The sequence below is a fragment of the Nerophis ophidion genome, linkage group LG14 (genome assembly GCF_033978795.1).
Source record: "Nerophis ophidion isolate RoL-2023_Sa linkage group LG14, RoL_Noph_v1.0, whole genome shotgun sequence".
Taxonomy (NCBI): domain Eukaryota; kingdom Metazoa; phylum Chordata; class Actinopteri; order Syngnathiformes; family Syngnathidae; genus Nerophis; species Nerophis ophidion.
In genome coordinates, this window is record NC_084624.1 from 24,960,877 (window position 1) to 24,985,376 (window position 24,500).

Here is a 24,500-nt window from a genome sequence, read left to right on the forward strand (position 1 = left end):
TAGTCTCCAAAAACGTCAACAGTCGTGATCCAATCTCTTTCTTACTATGGAAATAGAGAAATACTCCGATGTGCTCGGATTCCCATCCCAGAATGCACTGCTCTGTGTCAGTTCTCGCGATCTTTGGCATTGAGAATGACAGCCCGTGTCAGTGCGTGAGAGCGCGTGCTCTCGCGCGTGCGTGTGTGTGTATGTGTAAAAATGGCGGAAGCTTCCTCACCGTCCTGCCGGTTTTTCTGCCACCGGTGTTCAACAGAGATCAGCCCGCTTTTACCGGTAAGGGCGAAAGAGTTCGATGTGTTGTTGCGTTGACGAGTGAGAGTGTAGTCCGGTGTGGCGAGGGTGTTGTTTATGTCGGAGGGGAACAGCTCGTCACGTCGCCACTGTTGTGTAGCCACACACGTTAGCTAGCAGGTACTCTCCAGAGTGTAATTATAGTTCTGTAATCCTATTAAAATGTAGTATGGTAAACATAAACAAATATTTCAATAATTTTGTGGGATCAAGACCAACTGTGCTGTCATTTAGGAAATGTCATTGTCGGTGATTGTTGTGTGCATAAACAAATGTTTTGGGGTTTGTATAGACTAATATTTACAGCAGTGGTCTCAGACGCGCGGCCCGCGGGCCAATTGCGGTACTCGAGACGTTATTTTGCGGCCCACACCTTGATATGTAAATTTAGTGATAGTGTGGCCCGGGAGTTTTAGATGAATGGCGCTTGACAGCGTCATATTTGTCATATTTGTCATATTTGCTATAATTATCAACCCTCACGAATTTTCCGGGAGACTCCGGTATTTCAAGAGTAAGCATTCCCGCGAACATCTGTCAGTTTTCACCCAAACAACAATGTTCAATGGGTGCCTTGCTGACACTGCCTTTGATGCCCTCTACAACTTGTAGTAACAGCGTATCATTCCAGATATTCCTGTATTTGGCTTTTATTAACACAAGTCATAGCATCACCTTTTCATCAAACATACAACATACAGTCTCAGCCAGACGTTCTGTAAGGTTTCTGCAAACACTTGTCAGTGACTGCAAGGCATACTTAGAGGTCACACCGACGGTGGCTGTATAAACAAGTTTATCACTGTTACAAATATGCGCCACACTGTGAACCCACACCAAACAAGAATGACAAACACATTTCGGGAGAACATCTGCACCGTAACACAACAGAAACAAATACCCAGAATCCCATGCAACCCTGACTATTCCGGGCTACAATATACACCCCCGCTACCACCAAACCCCCCCACCCCCCCAACCACACCCCCCTACCCATGAGTTAGGGCTGCACGGTGTTCTGGGTATTTGTTCTGTTGTGTTTATGTTGTGGTACAGTGCGGATGTTCTCCCAAAATGTGTTTGTCATTCTTGTTTGGTGTGTTTGTTCACAGTGTGGCGCATATTTGTAACAGTGATAAACTTCTTTATATGGCCACCCTCAGTGTGACCTGTATGGCTGTTGATCAAGTATGTCTTGCAGTCACTCACGTGTATCCACATATGTCTCTAGCGGTATGTATTTAGGCTGGCACGCTGATAACATGATGTAATGTCAGAAGCGATGACATGTTGTAAAGGGCGTTAAAGGCAGTGCTAAGATGGTACGCTTATTATATTATTGACTGGGTGAAAATCAGGACAATTTTTTAGAGAACGCTTAGCCCGGGAAATTGTCGGGAGGTGCACTGAAATGCGGGAGTCTCCTGTAAAAATGGGGAGGGTTGGCTAGTATGTTGCTAGAGCGGGAAAGCCATTCAAAGAAGGTGAATTCATTAAAATGTGCATGTTAGATTTTTTAAGAAATCTTTTCTTGTGGCCCAGCCTCACCCAGTGTCGGCATCCAGTGGCCCCCAGGCAAATTGAGTTTGAGACCCCTGATTTACAGTGTTATTGAGAGTACAGAAGGGCTGGAAGTGCATGATATAAGAAGGCCATCCTAAAATTATACACAAAGCAAACTATAATCTGCTACCCAAGAATATACAACCACCCTTCTCAAACAAAAGGGGAGAAATATAATCTTAGAGAAAAATGTAATTTAAAATATTTTTACGCACGTACAACACTTAATACCTTCAATATATCAGTATGTGGAATTAAATGATGGAATGTATTAAGCAAATAAATCAAAACATTTACTAAAATGATCCACTTTAAGAAACTCTTCAAACTAAATGTGTTTACATAGTACAAAGAAGAAAAACCATGATAAACATCATGAATTTATTCCATCTACCCATTCATTTTGTAGATACCGTATTTCCTTGAATTACCGCTGGGCATATAGTATAAGCCTGCCTTGAATTACTGCCGGGTCAAACTCTCCTCCCAAAATGATTAGCGTATGCTTAGTATTACCGCCTGGTCAAACTCGTGACGTCACGAGTGACACTTCCCCTGTCATCATTTTCAAAATGGAGGAGGCTGATTTCAATACTGGTAATTTGAAATCGCACAAAGGGAAGAAGACTAGGAGTTATTCAGTAGGATTTAAGGTCCAAGCTTAAATGAATAACTTAGATTTATATTGCGCTTTTCTAAACACTCGAATCGCTCACAGAGAAGTGGGACTCAACATTCAATCACACCTGGTGGTGGTAAGCTACATCAGTAGCCACAGCTGCCCTGGGGTAGACTGACGGAAGCTTACATCCCACTCAAATTTTTATTGCATACCTTTGGTAAGTGCCGGAGTGAGAATATCCATCCATCCATTTTCTACCGCTTATTCCCTTTTGGGGTCGCGGGGGGCGCTGGCGCCTATCTCTGCTACAATCGGGCGGAAGGCGGGGTACACCCTGGACAAGTCGCCATCTCATCGCAGGGAGTGAGAATAGGTTTTAAAATAATTAGCGCATGCTTACATTTACCGCATGCCTTTGGTAAGCACAGGAGTAAGAAGAGGTTTTAAATTAATTAGCGCACCAGCGGCAATTCAAGGAAATACGGTAATCTTATTCATCTCCCCATATGAAATATAACTTACTTCACCAGTTATTTATTTATTTTTATTGTTATTACTTATGGAGTATATTGTGAATAAATTGAGGACAGGAAGTGAACAAAAGACTTAGCAACTGCTATGTAAAAGAAAAGGGGTAGGATTAAATAAGCTCTGCTTCTTTCTTCTCAAACACCTAAGATATACACTAAGTCATAGCTAACACTGATACCCATCTATTAACTGTAGTAATCCCATTATTTATACTTTACTCATACTACATTTGCTTATTCAATCTCCCACTCATTTAGACACCCTTGTAATTAATTCCTTCTATGTAAACATAGTTTGTACTTCTTTCTTGCTTCTGTTCTGATGTTTATCCATGTTTTTATTTACATATGTATGAAGGAGTTCACATGTCCGCACTGTGAGTTAGGATTCATTGAGGCATTGCCAGATGAAATGAGGTAAGGCCCTTGCAGGACTATTTTAGTTTGGATGGAAAACCAACAACTCCTTACAATTTGATCATATCTTCATACAGAAGTGGAGATAGCTCCCCATTTGCATCGTCCAGAAGCGGTCCGACACGGGCCTCATTTGAGGTCAGTGTTAAAATCCATTAATTAAGTCATTCTTTGAGGTCTTAACCATCATGTGACATTATCCGTATTGCGTCTTTTCCAGCTGAACGTGGATCACCACCAGCACTTGCCTACCTTTCCTTCTGGGTACAGTCCGTTCACTCTTGGGATTTTCAATGAGAACTTTGAACTAAGAACTTGGCTACCCACAGAAGATAATAACCGAGAGACAGATATCCGGCAGGAACCAGAAATGGCGTCGCGGCAACGATACAGCCCGCAGCCTGCGCAACATGGTCCGCACCAAGAAGGAGTTCCCTCTTTGGAGGGGTAATCTATTTTCAATATGTCTGTTTTAAAAAAAACTGTTTGTGTATTGACTATTTTGTATTACTGTCAATACAGAATTCTCCAGCAGCTAGTTACAGCCATGTCAAATATCGGAATAGCACCAACACCCATGCCAAATATCGGAATAGCACCAACAGGTATGCCGAATATTGGAATAGCATCTACAGCCATGCCGAATATTGGAATAGCATCAACAGCCATGCCGAATATTGGAATGGCACCATGGTGAGTATAGGTAACCTGTTTAATGCACTTTCTTTATAATTTCTTACTGTATTTTTACCTCTTAAAGGGGTATGCTTCATTCTAACCCAATGGACTATGCCTGGGGTGCCAATGGACTGGATGCCATCGTAACGCAGGTAGAAACGTCTACCAAGACACACTAATTGAATCAATATCAACCACGGCAAAAACACACCATTCAGATTCCGGCATGTCTCACTCTTGTCTTATAGCTGCTGAATCAGTTTGAAAACACGGGTCCTCCTCCTGCAGATGGAGAAAGGATAAAACGTTTGCCCACCATCTCCGTTACAGAGGAACACGTGGGTAAGTTCAGGCCTGAGTTAATCAGTTGATAATATAACTATGGATTTAGCCTTTGGATATGGGCTGATGCTAATGACTCCTGTCGGCGCATACACAGGTAATCCAGATCCAGCTATTTAATGCCCAGTTAATTATTAATTGGAAAATTATATACTTTTGTCAAACTTCTTTAAGTTAACCTAAATGTCTACCCTTCAAACACATCTTATTTGTAGTCGTTCAAATTCATTGTGTTGGTGTATTAAAGACGACCTACTATGCAAAAATACAACTTTTCTTACGTGCAAACTATCTGAGTACGCAAGGGGCCCAGGTCTTACCATTAAAAGTAGATGCAAGCAATAAATGCAAACTATTCAATAGAATCTATGCCTGTACATTATCAAAAAAAAGATATGTCGAGTGATCTCAGAGATTATCTGTCGGATTCCCAGACTTGTGTAACTGTCTGGTGCTCCAGACGTCATTTTCCACAACGAAACCGATAAAAACTTGGAAAAGCATGGAGGTCTACAACTGTTTTGTGTGTGCCTGTGTCAAGGAAATTGATATCAAGACACTACCACTACATTGTTTTTGCTCCGGTATGGTTGCATTTCATGATTTAACTTTGCGTCTACAGCCATGTTTTTTGCCTTGATGTTACACGCTGCATTCCTTGTACGTGTGAGTTACCTGTGTTTATCAAAATATACCTATAGATGTCAACATTTTGTATGTGCTGAAAGCTTCATTTATGATTGCTGCTTTTGGTAAAAGTTGAACTCTTTCAAGTTTTGCTCACATTTCCTTTCTTTTGTTTAGACTTGCCAAGTTGGTGTTTTTTAAACAAATATCGTATCAAAAATACATTTTAAAAACTGTAAAAGGAGACAAAATACAACTAATAACTATATAATACTTAAATTGGAAATACTGAACGTTAACAGTATATCACACAAACAAAGTGTTCCCTACACACTTGTGTGTTTTTTTCGACCTGATCTGCTCCCTTGGAATTAAGTGTGTGTCAATTTTTTTCTGTTTGCTTGCGTAAAATCTTGAACTTTTTCGTCCTTGATTACCTCCCAAGGAACTCTGAAAAATCTTTTATCATTTTCGCGAATTAAACGATTCCATCAACCTAAAACAACGCAAGCAGAGGGCATATTTCTTCGAGAAAGGCAAAATGCCGCCCAGACCGCCATGGCAACAGACGCTCGGTGGCCCACCACTTTGAGCCTCTCATATTTAATGAGCCGAATGTGACGTCAGGTGAATACAACTTATAGGTATCTGTTGTGCATGGTTTGAAATCAAACCATGGAGGCAGGGCGGAGATATTTTTAAAATAGGGGTGTAAAGATTTGTTTTAACAATGTTTTGATTCAATATTTGTAGTTGCAGATAAGATTCAGGAACAATCCAATTTTTTGTAGAACAATACGATCCAAAATTATTCAGTGAGTTCAAATTAATTCAGTGAGTTTAAATCAATTGGGTTACTTTTTAACAAAAAAATATCAACCAGCGTGACTGTGAAGTAAATACTAAATACTGGACACAGCAGGTGAAGTTTCCTATATTCCTGTTATTTCCTGTAAGGGAATAATGTTTAAATGAATTATGGATACAACAAGCAAGTAAACAACAATTAATGGCCGATGCATTTACATCTATTTGAATAATGTGCAGCCAACACTTAAAGTTGAATTAACAAGAGGAAACATTTTCTGCTCACATATTCAACATTTAAGGACATTTCAAAAAGTACAGTAACCAACATTTTAACAGTAGATTTACCTGCTAAATAGAGTTCTCTGACCCGGCCATACAGTATCTGTTCACTGCACTGGCATTGCCGATTACGGACAGTGTCCGAGGTGTGCCCCCTCATCCCTGGTGATGGTGTTGGACCCTCGCTTCTTAATTTCCATCGCCTCTGTGATACATCTGTTGTATTTATTCGTTTCTGATTAAATTACTTCTCCTTGGCTGCCTGTTATGTCACACATCATGTTGGCATGTTGGTGTGGGCATCTAATTTGCTGGGCTGTCCCTTTTGAGGCTTTACATTTTTGTGGTTAGTTGTTTGTATTTTTTAAGAATTTTGCAATCGTGCTGTTGCTGAAAGCAGTTGTGTTGCAATTAATTAAATTGTCCTGTAGCGTTTTCTTTTCTTTTGTCCTTTCTCAGCCACTGTAGCTATCTGCCATTTTTGTTCTGATGACATCCCAGACTACGGGAACAATAGACTTAATGTTTAACATACTTATTTATAAAATTGCCGAACTTAATATAAAGTCTGCCGTTTTTAAATCCAACGTTTTTCTTTTTGTGGTATTGATAAAATCGATTGATGCCATTTAAATACGATCTTGGATGGATACCGATCTGCCGAAAGGCAAACTTGCCGAGCACAGATAGATATACTTGAAATGTATTAATTTAAATCGATATATCATAAAACTATCTTGCGTTTTTTCATACTTCCTCCAAATGAGCCGTTATGGAATTTGCCCAAATTTTGGCCTAATTTTTGCATTTTTCCAATTGGTGACATCAGCGGATCGCTCCATATATGGTAGAGATTTACCTGAAGCGCTCTGCGCAAGTCTGCAATTGTAGTCCAACGTTGTAGTCAATAAGTTTCTTCTTTTTCTTTATACTTTTGTTGTGGGGCAGACTGGCTCTTACATGCACATGCATCTTTCGCTGTTTCCATTTCTAATAAAAAGTAGCGTATAGTTCAAACTTAAATCTGTCACTAGATTCCAAATAGAAGCCTTAAAAACTACAACAAGATTGACGGGGAGAAGACGCACATGAAATAGAGTCATGTAAATAGGACCGCGCACAAAACGCCTCCTGAAGAGACAGACTGTCAGAGCGGCGTGAAGATGATCTGTAAAACATAATCTATGCAACATTTTGACCAAAGAACCACCATTACATGTTATGTAGACCACAAGGAACTGTTTCACATGTAGGAAATGTAGGGGAAAAAAATCATCATATAAACGCTTTAGGGCAAAAATTATTTTGAAAAATGGTTTGTCTGAATGCTCATGGACATAACTTGTTACCCAGGTCAGTTTACACAAACATCTGTCTCAGGCTTTTAACATAATTGTCTTTACCGTTTTTTGTTCTAATGGTGGAAGAAGCATGAGCTCGTGGGGGCTAGGTGGCTTGTGGGGCGCCGCGGTCTTCCCGTCCAGCTGCGAGGGGTTTCTGGGCCCCTCAGGGCAGGGCGTCCCGTCTTTCTTCCCGCGTGTTGTCTGGTCTCTCGCTGGCTTTGGCCTGGCTGTCCATCTATTTATCTTTTATAATTCAAGTTATCATTACACAGGGTTTCCTGCAGCTCTTTGTTGTTAAGGCGGCCGCCTTATCAAGAAAGAGCCACCGCCTAACCTAAAGTCTTAACAAGCTGCTCCGCTTAGTTCCGCCTCTGCCTCTGGCAGTACATCTCTGCAGCACTCAACCATCTGATTGGTTACACGCAGAGCGATAACAGCCAATTAGCAGTGCGTATACAGAGCGCATGTAACAGCCAATCAGCAGTGTGTATTCCGCGCAAGTAACAGCTAATCAGCAGTGGGTATTCAGAGTGCATGTAACAGCCAATCAGCAGTGTGTATTCAGAGCGCATGTAGTCAGTGCTCCTTCGGTGGAGTGAGCAGAAAGGTGTTTAGCAGGTAAGGCAGCGGACTTTGCCCAAATTATGATAAATACTTCCAAGTAAACTACCAGTAACATCACTATGAGCCCGATGGTGTTCTAGAAAGATACGCGGCAGCTCAGCTCGCTCACAGTCCTTCAGGTGAAGGCTAATTACCTTTTAGCGTAACGTTAGCTCACTGTGCGGTGTGTGTGTGTGTGTGTGTTATGGACAGCAAAGCCCTGTCTGTCTGAGAGAAAGACAAAGCATTATTGACCCACAGTTAACAACTAAGTTATTTCATTTTACCTTTTTCTGTCTTGATTGAGCTGTGTTGAAGCAGCAAAAAAGGACATTATGTTAAATGAAGAGTTTCTGTCTCTAATAGTTGATATAATAATCTAACAGCATCATAAAGCCTACATGAACTCCATGGTGTTCAGGGATGAATAGTCTGTCCTATTGCTATTGTACTATTTTTTTCAGCTATAGTTACATTAATCATTAGTAATGTAGCAGCTTAGTTTTGAATGGCAGGGTCCCTGCTATCATATGTTGATACAAATATAACATTTACATTATAACAATCAGCTACAGGCTTCTCAAATGCTGTAATAAATTAAGCATGATAAGTTGAATATATATCAGCATGTACACCCACTTTTAACTCTTTTTTTCAAACGCTTATTGCAAACGCTTACTTGCAGTAAGTCATTAATTTGACTTTGTAAGTCAGTATTTTGTAATTATTTCAAATTACTAAGTCATAACAATGACATACACTTAGTGTCTCTGGTAACGAGGACTGTTTGGTTTTACTTTACGGAAAAAATATTGAGATATATATTTTATATCACCATTCAGCAAATGGAGCGGAAAACACAACCAAAAATTGTAGGCTTTTTCACGCGACGACTACTTCACCGCTCTCTGAAGTCTATTGCCCCCCAGGCTGTGGTGGCAGCGACGAGGTGGAGACATGATGGCGACAGGCCGAGTTACACCGATCCTTACACCCACCTACCCCCTCCCCGGTCTGTCCGCCGGAGAGAGACCACCTTAACTAACACATTTGTCATGATCCGCTGCTCGGATCTTGGCATATTCTGGTTTTGGTTCTGTTTTTGTATCTTGTCTTTTTATTTGACTTCCTTAGTTCCTGGTGGCACTTCCTGTTTTGTTTCGTTGCCATGGTTATGTATTAGTGTCACCTGCCTTTTTTTGTACGCGCACCTGCCTCCTAATTTCTGTCCTTATTTAAGCGAGCCTCCTTTGTTCATTCGTCCTCGCAGTCTAAACAGATTGCTCTCTATGCAACAGGTGACGTCGCTATCTCCGCTTGTGGTAAATACATTTTTGTACTCGTTAGCTTCCACGCTATTCCTTGTTTGTTTCCCTAGCTTCCATGCTAGCGTCCTTAGTTCTTTCTAGCTCACATGCTAGTTCTGTTGGTTTTGTTGTTAGTGCCTTTGTGCAAGTATTTCTGTTCTTAGCTTGTTTTTGTAGTTAAATAATTCATCATTCTTACCTTCACGCTGTGTCCAATCCGCTTGCATCACGAGGAAAACACAACCGCATTACCACAATGCCAGCCAAACGTCACAGCATTTTCTGGGGGAAACACTGGTACATATATGTATTGTTGCATTTGAAACAATTGTATTGTTGATAATAGAGGTAACTATTATTATTCATTATCAATAGTGCTATTTCTATTGGTATTTTTATTGCTCCATTTGTAGTGCAATAGTAATGCATATTCATTGTAATTTGTGTGTTACTAATATTTACTCCACTAACGGCTTCTTTACTATAATTTTTTGTACCATATTTGTAGATATCGTGTTTTTACATATTGTGTTTCTGCATATAGTATGTGCTGATGTCATTGTTGTTGTTGGGGTCTCTCTGTCTTATCCCCCTCTTGCAGCCGCAATTTCCCCATCTGTTTTCCTTTTTTCTTCTTCTCTCCATCCCGTGCTGCTCCGGTCTGGCTGCGCCAAACAATAATATAAATCCATTTACTAAAGTCAAATACAAATAAGACAACAAGAGAAGTATCCTTCGCTTCTCTTTTGTAAATAAATGTGCTCGGCAGATATGGGCATCTACATTAACAAGATTTGCCTGAGTGACTGGATAGTACAAAGAACTACAAATAAAAATTGACAGTGACAAGCGAATGAATGCATTCTAAATGCAATGTAGCATCCTCGATATAGGCTAATGTCCCTCCAAAGTGCAAAGCCACTTTTAATTCATTAATCGTTGCTTCTATGGTGGCAAATAAAAATGTTTTTCTTATAAATTTAAAATAATATTCATTATTATCATTGGATGACAAGGAATAGCCAAACTTGTTACACTACACATCGTAAGAGGATATGCTAACTGCAAGCTAGAACTCTTGAATGTAAACAAAGGTGGGTGGATCGATTGAAATATTGACGGTAACAATACCTTGTATAGAATCAGTATATGCTTCATACTACAGTGGTCGGACCAATATTTTTTATTATCAAAAAATGTTTATTTTGGTTTTTGTTATTGTTTACTAACTCAGGAAGTAAGTCTCTGGACACAGAATTACTTTTAAGGCAAAATCCAAAAGATTTAAAATAGAGCCAATTGTAAGAAAGAACTAAAATTATTAATTGATTTTGTAATGTCATGCTTATGTCCGATTTAAAATTGTGATCTAAAATGTAATCATTAAATGATCTTGAAAATTGTAAGTATTGATATAGAAAATGGATGGATGGATATTGGTTTAACCAGCACAGCCTACCAGTGAGAACAGTGAGGAAACATTACCTAACTTCTGAAATGGCTACAAATCTTATTGATATTTTACAGAACACTCCTGCTGACGTTTGACCTGCACCATGTGATGTTATTGTTGATCATTTTAACAGTAAACTGAAGTCAGATATGGACTCAGTAGTTCCACTTTTAACAAAAACATTCAAAACAAAACCTATACCCCTGTGAGGAAGCAACAAGAAATTTACATCAGCTGAATAAAAAATTGCAGAGAGGAGATGGGAGGAAATCATAATCAACTACAGTAAACATTATCAGATTTCACATCAACAGCTAGAGCGAGCCAGAATTTACCATTACTCACAATTAATCAGAGACCATAACAACAACCCTTGATCCCTCTTCTTGACTATCGCTAATTTAACAAGTACACATTTTCATAAAGCTTTTAAAAACACCATCGGCTGCCCTTTGCAAGGACTTTGCAGACCATTTCAGAACCAAGATCAAGGACATCCTCACAACACAACACATTCTATCTGCTAACACCTTGTTGTCCTTGCCTGAGGAAACACTGGAACATTTTTAGAACTAATTCCCACATCACTTTCGAAATCATTCAACGGATTATTTGAGGAACACCTTTTTAGCGTTTATCTTAACTTTTCAGACCAGTCTTGATCAAACAATCAATCACAGTTTATTTATATACCCCTAAATCATCCATCCATCCATCCATCCATCCATCCATCATCTTCCGCTTATCCGAGGTCGGGTCGCGGGGGCAGCAGCCTAAGCAGGGAAGCCCAGACTTCCCTATCTCCAGCCACTTCATCTAGCTCTTCCCGGGGGATCCCGAGGCGTTCCCAGGCCAGCCGGGAGACATAGTCTTCCCAACGTGTCCTGGGTCTTCCCCGTGGCCTCCTACCAGCTGGACGTGCCCTAAACACATCCCTAGGGAGGCGTTCGGGTGGCATCCTGACCAGATGCCCGAACCACCTCATCTGGCTCCTCTCGATGTGGAGGAGCAGCGGCTTTACGTTGAGCTCCTCCCGGATGGCAGAGCTTCTCACCCTATCTCTAAGGGAGAGCCCCGCCACCCGGCGGAGGAAACTCATTTCGGCCGCTTGTACCCGTGATCTTATCCTTTCGGTCATGACCCAAAGCTCATGACCATAGGTGAGGATGGGAACGTAGATCGACTGGTAAATTGAGAGCTTTGCCTTCCGGCTCAGCTCCTTCTTCACCACAACGGATCGATACAACGTCCGCATTACTGAAGACGCCGCACCGATCCGCCTGTCGATCTCACGATCCACTCTTCCCCCACTCGTGAACAAGACTCCTAGACACCTTTTTAGCGTTTATCTTAACTTTTCAGACCAGTCTTCATCAAACAATCAATCACAGTTTATTTATATAGCCCTAAATCACAAGTGTCTCAAAGGGCTGCACAAGCCACAACGACATCATCGGCTCAGATACCAGGTCAAAGCAAGAAAAAACTCAACCCGATTGGATACAAGGAGAAACCTTGGAGGGGACCGCGGATGTGGGCCCCCCCAACCACCCTCTCCCCCCAGATCTAATTGATCTAGTTATTAGTGTGAAAGTCCAGTCCATAGTGGGTCAGTAGGAGATTATCTTGAGTGGAGACACGTCAACAGCGCAGAGACGTCCCCAACTGATGCACAGATGAGTGGTCCACCCCGGGTCCGGACTTTGAACAGCTAGCGCATCAGCTGTGGTCACCTGCTAATCTCTCCACGCAGGAGAGGGGGGCAGAGCAAAATAGAGACGGCAGATCAACTGGTCTAAAGGGGGTTTATTTAAAGGTTAGTGTAAACAAATTTGTTTTAGGTTGGGACTCAGTGGCCTTGTGGTTAGAGTGTCCCCCTGAGATCGGTAGGTTGTGAGTTCAAACCCTGGCCGAGTCATACCAAAGACTATAAAATTGGGACCCATTGCCTCCCTGCTTGGCACTCAGCGTCAAGGGGTTGGAATTGGGGGTTAAATCACCACTGCCTCCCTCACCTTCCAGGGGGTGAACAAGGGGAGCGGTCAAATGCAGAGGACACATTTCACCACACCTAGTGTGTGTGTGACAATCATTGGTACTTTAACTCAACTTTAAATGCTTAGCCAATGGTGTGACTTTTTTCAGGTCGTTGTTTGTCTCATGGACCTGGTTTAAAGGGGATTGTTCTTTGATGTGATGGTCTTGTTGGGGTTCACCGCAGTCGCAGTTTTTAGGTTCCACCTTGCCATCTTCAGACAGAGGTCTCCCCTGCCGCTTTAAAACAACAGTGGTGAGGCCCTTTCTGAAAAAGAGCAGTTTGGAACTAAAGGTTTTTAAAGATTTTAAACAATATCCGTTGGAATTTAAATCATACAAAACTCACTGTGTTGGTTCTGCAGGATCTAAGTGCCACTTTTGATAAAGTAGACCATTACAATTTATTAAATAGACCTAGACACTTGGTTGGTCTCTCTTTTTAAGTGGTTACGCTCTTATCTCATAGATTGATGTTTGTATGTAAGTATGAATACATGTTCTTCCATTAACCCATGAAATAAGATCTGGGGTTCCCCAAGGCTCAATTTTAGCTCTCATCCTTTTTCATTGCTGCCTCTTGAGAATGTCATTAGGAGACAAGGCATCATTTTCTACAATTGTTTCAAATGCAACAATACATATATGAAATGAAAACTTGAATTACAAAAGGAAAAAGATTAATCTAGGGGAAGAACCTTGTAGATTGTTATATTTGAACTTGGTTAAGCTTCATCAGTGTGCTGTGTTTTTTACCCAATTTCCCCTGGGGGGAACAACGTTAATATATGTTTGATGAATCGTGATCACCGTATTTTTCGGACTATAAGTCGCAGTTTTTTTTCATAGTTTGGCCAGGGGTGCGACTTATACTCAGGAGTGACTTATGTGTGAAATTATTAACACATTACCATAAAATATCAAATAATAATATTTAGCTCATTCACGTAAGAGACTAGACGTATACGATTTCATGGGATTTAGCGATTAGAAGTGACAGATTGTTTGGTAAACGTATAGCATGTTCTATATATTATAGTTATTTGGATGACTCTTACCATAATATGTTACGTTGATATACCAGGCACCTTCTCAGTTGGTTATTTATGCGTCATATAACGTACACTTATTCAGCCTGTTGTTCACTATTCTTTATTTATTTTAAATTGCCTTTCAAATGTCTATTCTTGGTGTTGGGTTTTATCAAATAAATTTCCCCAAAAAATGCGACTTATATTCCAGTGCGACTTATATATGTTTTTTCCCTTCTTTATTATGCATTTTCGGCAGGTGTGACTTATACTCCGAAAAATACGGTATATGCATGGGTGTATGTATGCGTGCTTCTATATAGGTACGGTATTTGTGTGTGTGTGCGCGCGTATGTATGTCTTGGTCGATTTAAATGTTCTATTACTATTTTTAAAATGTCTTAATCGCCTTGCACCTTCTTATCTATCTGACCTGTTTTACCATATCAAATCTCGCAGATCCTGAAGTTGTCTGGCACAGTTTTTTATCTTTACCAAATACCAGAAAAAAGACAGACGGTGAGGCGGCATTTAGTCACTATGGTCCCCATCTGTGAAACAGCTTGCCAGAGAGCCTTAAAATGACAGACAGTTGATATTGGCGCAGTGGAGTAGTGGCCGTGAGCAACCCGAGGGTCCCTGGTTCAATCACCACCAAGTACCAACCTTGTCACGTCCGTTGTGTCCTGAGCAAGAAACTTCACCCTTGCTCCTGATGGGTGCTGGTTAGCGCCTTGCATGGCAGCTCCCTCCATCAGTGTCTGAATGTGTGTGTGAATGGGTAAATGTGGAAGTAGTGTCAAAGCACTTTGAGTACCTTGAAGGTAGAAAAGCGCTATACAAGTACAACCGATTTATCATTTATTTTATTATATTTATGTAAAAAAAAGGATTTAAGACACACCTATTTAATCAAGTTCTTTAGTGATCATGTTTATGATTGTCTTCATTCTGTTATTTTTTTATTTTATTTATTATTAGTACTACTATTACTCTGTCAATGTTCTGGTTTTATTCATTTATTAATGTACTTTTAATGTTTTATTTCTACAGATATTTTGAAATGTTTTATTTTATTTTTAAATGGTGTTCATTTGAGTTATTCCCCAATGTGAATGGCTTAAAGGTGATGTGTTTCCTCAATACTCAAGCTCAAGGCCATGCCATTTTTTGTTATGGTCAAGAGTTTGATCATGTTTTTTTTTTTTTTTTTGGTGAAAAACTCTTTTTGTTGTCACTTGTCAGTGTATGAAAAGTGCTGTATGAACAATGTTTGATTGATTGAACCAATTCTGCCACTGTAATTACTTGTTATAGGAGCGATATCCAAATGTGTAGTATTACCCAAAACAAAGGCAAAGTATTCAAACAATAGAATAATAAGTTATTACATTTCAAGAGAAGTGCTGTTAGAACCATGTTGTACCAGAAAACAATCAGCTATTAACAGTAAAATAGCAAGTAACTTAATGATAGTTTTGACAAAATAATACAACCGTAAATGACGTAATATGCTACAAATTAAGAGCCTTTGTAACCTGTTTTGAAACAATTATTTTATCATTTACATACCAAACAATATGTATCATGATATACAGTACAGCCCAAAAGTTTGGACAAACTCAATGTGTTTTCTTTATTTTCAGGACTATTTACATTGTAGATTGTCACTGAAGGCATCAAAACTATACACAAGTGGAGTTATGTACTTAACAAAAAAAGGTGAAATAACTGAAAACATGTTTTATATTGTAATTTCTTCAAGATAGCTACCCTTTGCTGTGATTACTGCTTTGCACACTCTTGGCATTCTCTCGATGTGCTTCAAGAGGTAGTCACCTGAAATGGTTTTCACTTCACAGGGGCCATCATACTTTTGATGCCTTCAGTGACAATCTACAATGCAAATAGTCATGAAAATAAAGAAAACTCATTGAATAAGAAGTCGTGTCCAAATTTTTGGCCTGTACTATGAAGCGTTAAAACAAGAGGCTGCAGTATATATTGTGATATAGATTTAGGCCGTATCTCCCATCTCAAGTTCAGTGCGTACAATCGTTGACCAAATTATGGACTTTTGTCGAGGCTGGGTTCCATAAGTCATATTTTCATTGTTTCTTACGGAGAAATTTAGTATTTCTATTGATTTTTTTCTTACGAGAAATTCAGTATTTCTATCTATTTGCTACCTACTTTTTGAATTACAAACCCTGTTCAAGAACCAACTAAGTTCGTAAATCAAGGTTCTACTGTATCTGGCACAATTGTATACTCATCCCACAAATGCATGCCCCTTACAAATAGGGCTTTCCGACTGTATTTGTCAACATTTCTTGGCAACACAACCTGATATATAATTACAGGGCTCGAATTTAACCACGGCAACCGCAGCAATATCTGCGAGTGCCTTCGTCATTTGCATTTTAGGCAACATGAAGTCATGTGCATGCGCACTAGCGTTTGTATCGTTTATGTAATCATGGCGGACGAACTACACAGACTTTGTTCCGGAGATTTACCCTCGGTGTAAAAGGAGCCAAGCGCCTGGGTTAACGTAATTTTTCGTCGCTTCCCGGTGTATGTTTAAGAACGCACTGCTGTTAGATAGAGACATGTGTGGACAATATTAGAGTCAGACGCACTTGTTCTCACACTAAAAGTAAACAGCGAAGGAGAAAAACTATTTGATGTTGCTTTTAGTTTCTCAATAGACCGTCCATCAGCTGCTGTGACTTAGATGAGGTGAGGAAACATGCAGCAGGCGATGTGTTGTGAACGTTGTCACAACTTGTTTATAAAGTCTTTTAGTTTGTTGACTGGGATGATCACTCGTCCTTTATTTAACTGCCAACTGTATCAGTGTTCAAATAATATCAATACTAGCTCAAATGTAATCTCATTAAACTGAATGAAGGCTGTGAAGATTGTGTATTTGATGTGAGAGGTTTTTTGTTGGCCAAACTGTTGTTTGAGAAGAACAAAGCTTGTTTATTAGACGTTATCTTCATTTGCCAAACTACGTTGTGTTTTATTTTGATATCAAAAAGTGAACACCGTGTTTTTATTTTTTACTTGTGTTTTTTATTTTTATTTCACAAAGGTATTACTTCCAAAACCATTCATGTGACACAGCATTGTGTCACATTTGTTATTGTGTATAGTTAATTCCTATATGACATATATGCATGCCTGCATGCTTTGGAGCCCCTGCCTTGAAAAAAAAATGTTTGCGTTTGTGGCCTTCCAACTTGCCTTGGTGCCCTAAAGTATGAGCCCTCCTATAAGGCAACACTTGCCTTGATCATAAAAAGTTAAATCCGAGGCCTGTAATTTCAACTCACATTTCTGAAGTTATGTTTCTAATTCTGTGCCCCAGTTTAGATTGACTTTAAAGTGTTTTGTGTGCGTTTTGCTTGTGCAGGCGCTGGTTTAGAGTGTCCTGTGTGCAAAGAAGACTACAGCGCCGGAGAACATGTTCGACAGCTGCCATGCAATCATTTGTTTCACAATGACTGTATAGTGCCATGGTTGGAACAGGTACGTGCATCACACACGCATTGAACCCTTCATTAGGCACAACTGTAGACTGAAATTAGTACGATGCAGTGTAGTTGCTGGACCGCAATAATAATCATAATTGTAATTGAACACCTATGTCTTTGTGATGGCAGAGTTTTTGCAACGGCTTATAATAGATTGTGCAGGTGTACCTAAGTGGTTGGTAAGTCCATTCCCCCCACGTACCCTTGCAAGTAATATTAGACCCGTGCAGAACAGCTTGTTGAAGTTGCATAAAGCCAAAAATCTGCTGTTTATGTCTTTACATGTTGGTTATTATTTCCTCTTCCTCTAGCATGATACGTGCCCCGTGTGCAGGAAGAGTCTTAACGGACAGAACACAGCCACAAACCCACCGGGTATATCAGGGATGAACTTTTCTTCCTCACCTGGCAACGAAAATGCCAGTAGCAACTCATAGATCCTTCACCTCCATACCCGCAATGAGACCCTTGAGTCTTGTCTACAACAGACACAAGCACAGCTGCTAGTCTTAATTCTAAGGGACATATGAGAGTTTCTTGCCGACGTCTTACTCATCATTCCTTCACTTGCGCTGACGTGCTGCTGGGTCCAACTTCTTCTCTTCCTGCGGTCGAGCTGAGGACATTCAAGGTACCACTAGAAGATCTAACAACAACAATAAAATGTGAGTTTAGGAAGATACATTTTCTATCTAAAAGTCAAAATGCTCTTTTTAAACGTCACCTGCGGTGGTGCAGGTGCATCATAGTTTGTATCTCATGAATGCTGAGCCAACGTACAGCAAGTTGATCCATTTTTGTGTATGCTTCTGACTTGTTTGCACTTTTTTTAATTTTATTTTTAATTTGCACACTATTGCATGTTTTTGTGAGAGTGTTGGTTGAACACTTTTTTTTTTTCTTAGGTGTAATTAGTCATGTGTGTCTGGTGCAATTTGGGTGATCATCAGGAGTTTTATGCTGCATTTCTAATTCTGATGTGAAAAAAAAATCTAAACCTTTTTATTATTTATTTATAAATCTTTTACCGCAATTTGAGACAATAAAGTCTGGGATCTCTTAATTTCAAAAAACTGGCCAAAGGCTTTTCATTTATTGATTTTTTTGGACAGTCCCAATAAAGCCTGTAAAAACAACATCCTACTGTAGTTTTGAATGATTCATTCACAGCATTAGCCAGTATTTTAGTAATGAAAATGTGATTTTTGTCCTTGTTCAAGGCCATGTATGTTTGCTCTACACTACAGGTGTCAAACTCAAGGCCAGGGAACCAGATGTGGCTCGCCACTTAATTTTATTTGGCCCTCGAAAGCCTGGAAATAATATGTATCAATAAAGTACTGTAACTTTTCTTATTAAATGTATTCTTTCTTTCTATTTTGGGATAAAAAAAATATATGTACTCCATGTAATCGCAAATTGTTAACTTAAACATTGTTTAATTATATAAAAATATATTATCAAACATTCAACCCTTTTTAAATAGAAATAAATACTAACACTAGTGATTTCAAAGCAAATTACTAATTGAATTGTGCAACGTAAAAGAAACAATAGATTTTATAGGAAAATTGTGAAATTTACTGTGGTTTTTACAGCATTTTTCGCTAAATACTTTTTTTTATTGGAATAAACTGTGGTGTCATTTTGGCATTTACAGTAATACATAAAAAAATCTACTGTTGATTTGCGGTAAAAAAACAAACCAAAACAAACTGGCAGCTCAGTTGCCAAAATGTTACTATAATATTGCAGTTTTTATTTTATGTACAGTAAAAAAACAAATGAAAATGTTGCAGTTAAATTCTGGCAACTGAGCTGCCTTTTTTTTAAAGAATAAAATCAGCAGTAATGTTTTTCAACTTACAGTAATATGGACTAAACTTAAGGGAAAATTATTGCAACTTACCATCTTGTAATAATAGTAACCAGCCCTCTGGGGCCAAACATACGGTAACTGCGATGTGGCCGTTAGTGAAAACGACTTTGACATCTCTGCTCTACACTAATACGTATACTGTCGTTAAATAGCACTTTTCATTCACACAAGCTGATTTGTGTATATTGCACAGATGCTCAATTTAACAGAACTTGTCATTTCAGAGTTACGGTTTACTCATAACCAGCGGAGTAGTCCTGACAGAGGAAGTGTGGAGGTTGGAAGGAGAGTCGTGCATGCAGGCCCCTTAGCATTCCTTTTTTTTAAATGGTACGTTTATAAAATCTTAATATGAAGGTTTGCTCTTTCCTGACCTAAAAAAAGCCGATAACTCTGCAGATCTTTATTGGGGCTCCATATACATTCTTTTGTATGTAAAATGCGTTATGATACTGTACAAGTACAGTACAGGCCAAAAATTTGGAACTTCTCAATCAATGTGTTTTCTTTATTTTCATGACTATGTACTTTGTAGATTGTCACTGAAGGCATCAAAACTATGAATGAACACATGTGGGGTTATGTACTTAACAAAAAAAGGTGAAATATCTGAAAACACATTTTATATTCTAGTTTATTCAAAATAGCCTCTTTTTGCTCTGATTACTACTTTGCACACTCTTGGCATTCTCTCGACGAGCCTCAAGCACACCTGTGAAGTGAAAACAGTTTCAGGTGACTACTTCTTGAAACTCATCGAGAGAATGACAGGAGTGTGCAAGGAGTATTTTTTTTATGGTGAATGAACATTTTTCTTTAAATTTCTGCAAAGTTTAGTGAGCTGGTTGTGTTATGTGTGACCATGTCTGTTAAGATGTTGTGTTGGTTGGATGGTTTTTATTTGCACCATGACTAGGTAATGTTGTTTGCATTGGGTCATATAACTAAATGCTGTGGATACCTTCAGGTATAAGCCTGAAATGGTTTTCACTTCGCAGGTGTGCTTGAAGCTCATCAAAAGAATGTCATGAGTGTGGAAAGCAGTAATCGGAGCAAAGGGTGGCTAATTTGAAGAAAAGTACCTCTGATAGTCACACAAACACCTGGTATGGGTAAATTATTCTCTGCATTTGACCCACCCCCTTGTTCCACACCCTGGGAGGTATGAGGGGAGCAGAACTAGAATATAAAACATGTTTTCAGCTATTTCACCTTTTTTTTGTTAAGGACATACAGTAACTCCACGTGTTCATTCGTATGTTGATGCGTTCAGCAACATTTTACAATGTAAACCATGGGTGTCAAACTCTGGCCCGCGGGCCAACTCTGCCCCGCCGTGTAATTTAATTTGGCCCTTGAGGCAATATCAATTTAGCATTAAACCTGGCCTGCCGGTGTTATACAGCGTCGGTGCCACTGTAACACCGCATTCACCGCTAATACTCATACTTGCCAACTCTCCTAATTTTCCCGGTAGACTCACGAAGTTCAGTGCCCCTCCCGAAAATCTCCCGGGGCAACCATTCTCCCGAATTTCTACCGATTTCCACCTGGACAACTATATTGGGGGCGTGCATTTAAGGCACTGCCTTTAGTGTTCTCTACAACCTGTCGTCACGTCCGCTTTTCCTCCATACTAACAACGTGTCACATAATATTTGGGGCTTTTACACACACACACGCACAAGTGAATGCAAGGCATACTTGGTCAACAGCTATACAGGTCACACTGAAGGTGGCCGTATAAACAACTTAAGCACTGTTACAAATATGCGCCACACTGTGAACCCACACCAAACAAGAATGACAAACACATTTCAGGTGAACATCCGCACCGTAAGACAACAGAACAAATACCCAGCACTAACTCTTCCGGGAAACTTCCAGCAAACTGACCAATAATTAACGTTTTATTCATGCATTTTCTCTTGCTACTTCAAGGCTTGAATTTTTGGTTCATTCATTATTGTTATTTTATTGTCAAATTTATTATTAGCCTGTGGAAAAAAATTGATATTTACCTCAGAAGATTGCAAATAGAAAAAAAAGGCATAACATTTGTATTTAAATTTTATTTGATATGCCATTGATATTTTTTCAATTATTATTATTATTGTTTAAAACTGGATTTTGCATGTCACTAAAGTTATATAAGCCTTGCTTGTTCAATATTAAATGCAAAACTTGTTTGGGTCCCTATTAAAAGGTTAATTCGTTCAACCTTGGCCCGCGGCTTTGTTCCGTTTAAAATTTTGGCCCACTCTGTATTTGAGTTTGACACCCCTGATGTAAACAGTCATGAACATTTATTAAATGAGGAGAAGGTGTGTCCAAACTTTTGGCCTGTACTATATACCATATGAATACCTGACGTACTGTAAATTAATTAAAAGTATGTTACTAAGCCATAAAAGTCTAATGTCAGAGGTTAAGAAAAATTGGATCACAACAGTGCTTCCTTGTTAGGCCACTAGGTGGTGCTGAACGGTCTATGTAGGTCATACGTTTGTCATTGAAAACAACCTTTAAATAGATGGCAAGGACTCAAGTTTGCACAGAAATGTTGCCATTAAACATGAATGCTGTATTTTAAAAGCACGTGTGATTATATGAGGGAGGAATCAACACATTAGAGGAAAATTGGACTGATGTGGAGACACTTAAGCTAATGAATCCATAGACTTAAGATGTGCTTAATTAGTGCAGTGATTACAACTTGTCTCTCACCATGAGTGTTGGAAGTGTAAGAGCAAATATAGTTTGCAAAGAAGTCACGTCCACCCCTCCCTCTGCTTTCTCTCCTCTCCATCTCCCCCATGCATGTGCCGCCTTTGCACAAAGAATGCACCGAGGGGGGGCAAAAACCCCAAATGCTCAATGTCATGGACAGGAATGAGGTGTCACCTGCGCCTGGTGCCACCGTGATGAAGAACGCGGCGTGCCCCAGCGGAGGCGCACACAACGCCGCCAAATGCGCAGGGAGCCAAGGCGGTCAAGTGTGTCCGGAGTCTCCCCGCCTGAGCTCCAAGGAGAAGGACGAGTCGGAGGGCGGGAATGACGAGGGCATGTTTCCGCATTCGCGTGTGCGTCGAGCCGGGTGGAACCGTGGAGGAGGAAGAGGAGGAGGCAGCATCGGGATGAAAAACTTTACGCCAGGAGGGGGAGCCTCGTCCTCGGCTTCCAGGAGGCTCTCTGACAAGGAGCCCTGTCTTCCTCACGCAGAGGACGCTCTTGCTGCCTCACGGCCCACTGCTACCTCCGGAGCCACGGAGACCCGCGGACCTCACCCGGGCGATGCTGCCCAGCACGGCGAGAGCTGCGGAGCATCTGGGGTGGAGGCGTCGGAACCGGCGGCCGTCGCGGTAGACACAGCGGACGCAGCAGCGGCGACGACGACGGGTGATGGTGGCAACATCGGCGTTCCCATTTCAAGCATGAAATGCAACAAAAACGGAGAATGCAGGAGGGACTCCGGCACCGGGAGCCTGCGCTCGATCATCTCCAAGCAGGAGAAGCCGAGGGCCGAGCGCGGTGCGTGTAACTCAACCACCGCCAGCATGGACGGCTCCATCACGCCAGGCGGGTCCCTAGCCGGGGGCCACGGAGGCGACAGCGTCAACCCCGGATCGAGCGGGGTCCCCGAGAAGAAGGACTCCAAGGTGTCTTTCTCCAACGCGCCCAGCCGGAAAGCCTCGTCGTCCCTGCACGGGCCGAGCCAGACCCCGCAGCCCAGGAACTCTGTCACTTTCCAGAAGCCCGAGGACGGAGCCCAGATATTGCCGGCCGAGGATGCAGAGCCTCGGGGCAGCCAGGCCAGCTTCATGCAGAGACAGTTCAGCAGCATGCTGCAGCCGGGAGTTAACAAATTCTCCTTGCGTATGTATGGCAGCCAAAAGGCTGTGGAGAGAGAGCAGGAGAGGGTCAAATCAGCCGGAAATTGGATTATTCACCCTTACAGTGATTTCAGGTAAGGTCAGGGTCAACATGGCAGGTTCATTATGTGGCTCCTCACAACTTAATAGTGGGAGACCATGTTGACCCCCATGCACACACAGGCATGCTACATGCTATCCACTCCTTCCATCCATCCATCCATTTTCTACCGCTTATTCCCTTTTGGGGTCGCGGGGGGCGCTGACGCCAATCTCAGCTACAATCGGGCGGAAGGCGGCGTACACCCTGGACAAGTCGCCACCTCATCGCAGGGCCAACACAGATAGACAGACAACATTCACACTCACATTCACACACTAGAGCCAATTTAGTGTTGCCAATCAACCTATCCCCAGGTGCATGTCTTTGGAACTGGGAGGAAGCCGGAGTACCCGGAGGGAACCCACGCATTCACAGGGAGAACATGCGAACTCCACACAGAAAGATCCTGGACTGCAGGACCTTCGTATTGTGAGGCAGACACACTAACCCCTCTGCCACCGTGAAGCCCTATCCACTCCTTCATGGCTTCTTATTGATCTCATTCATTGGACAATTCCTCCGCAAAACCCTTAAACAACCTGTTGTACGTCAAATGGATTTAAGAGGAAATAGTAAACCGAAGCTCCAACAGTTTGCACAGCAGCATGACTGGGATGGCCTCTTGCTTACACTTCACCTTACACTCTTTGCTCATATATGCAACAAAGAAGAACGTTGCTTGAATCCTTGCTCATCTACAATGCATTCTAATATTATCATTGGAGTGCTTTTTATGTATATATGTAAATATATGTACACATATGTATGTCTATATACAAAAGTATAGTTATATATATATATATATGTACATATATACATGTGTATATATATATACAGTACATACATATACAAATATATATGTATGTTTATATATGTATAGCTATATATATATATATATATATATATATATATATACACGTATGTACACATGCATATATACATAAGTATATATATATAGATACATACCTACATATATACACATGTATATATATATGTATGTGTGTGGGCGCATATATATGTATTTGTATATATGTATGTGTGTATATATATGTTTATATACTGTATATCTATGTATGTATGTATATGCAGTATATATGTTTATATATAGGTATGAATTTATAAATATATATATATATATGTTTATATGTATGTTTATATATATGTATGTATG

General features: G+C 40.4%; 2 protein-coding genes across 2 annotated transcripts in view; both read left to right on the top strand.

The window, feature by feature from the left end:
* Positions 1-121: 121 nt before the first annotated feature.
* On the top strand, positions 122-18,613 carry LOC133568354 (E3 ubiquitin-protein ligase RNF126-like). The gene is made up of 9 exons (XM_061920236.1): positions 122-276; positions 3,368-3,426; positions 3,504-3,564; positions 3,647-3,873; positions 3,949-4,119; positions 4,187-4,256; positions 4,353-4,446; positions 17,355-17,470; positions 17,787-18,613. The coding sequence occupies exons 1-9, from the start codon at positions 202-204 to the stop codon at positions 17,910-17,912; spliced, it is 999 nt and encodes a 332-aa protein (XP_061776220.1). The 5' UTR covers positions 122-201; the 3' UTR covers positions 17,913-18,613.
* A 3,429-nt stretch (positions 18,614-22,042) lies between these two features.
* The window catches only part of LOC133568355 (potassium/sodium hyperpolarization-activated cyclic nucleotide-gated channel 2-like), a 121,084-nt gene continuing 118,626 nt past the window's right edge, over positions 22,043-24,500 (top strand). The window contains exon 1 of the mRNA XM_061920238.1: positions 22,043-23,321. Within this exon, the coding sequence (XP_061776222.1) occupies positions 22,171-23,321 (1,151 nt within the window). The 5' untranslated portion in view covers positions 22,043-22,170. The remainder of the gene's footprint in view (positions 23,322-24,500) is intronic.

Excerpts from the sequence above, each read along its gene's own strand:
- LOC133568354 (XM_061920236.1), top strand. The coding sequence starts at position 202 with ATGGCGGAAGCTTCCTCACCGTCCTGCCGGTTTTTCTGCCACCGGTGT. Across the intron at positions 3,565-3,646 it reads CGACACGGGCCTCATTTGAG|CTGAACGTGGATCACCACCA; the intron begins GTCAGTGTTAAA and ends CGTCTTTTCCAG. Across the intron at positions 4,257-4,352 it reads TGGATGCCATCGTAACGCAG|CTGCTGAATCAGTTTGAAAA; the intron begins GTAGAAACGTCT and ends CTTGTCTTATAG.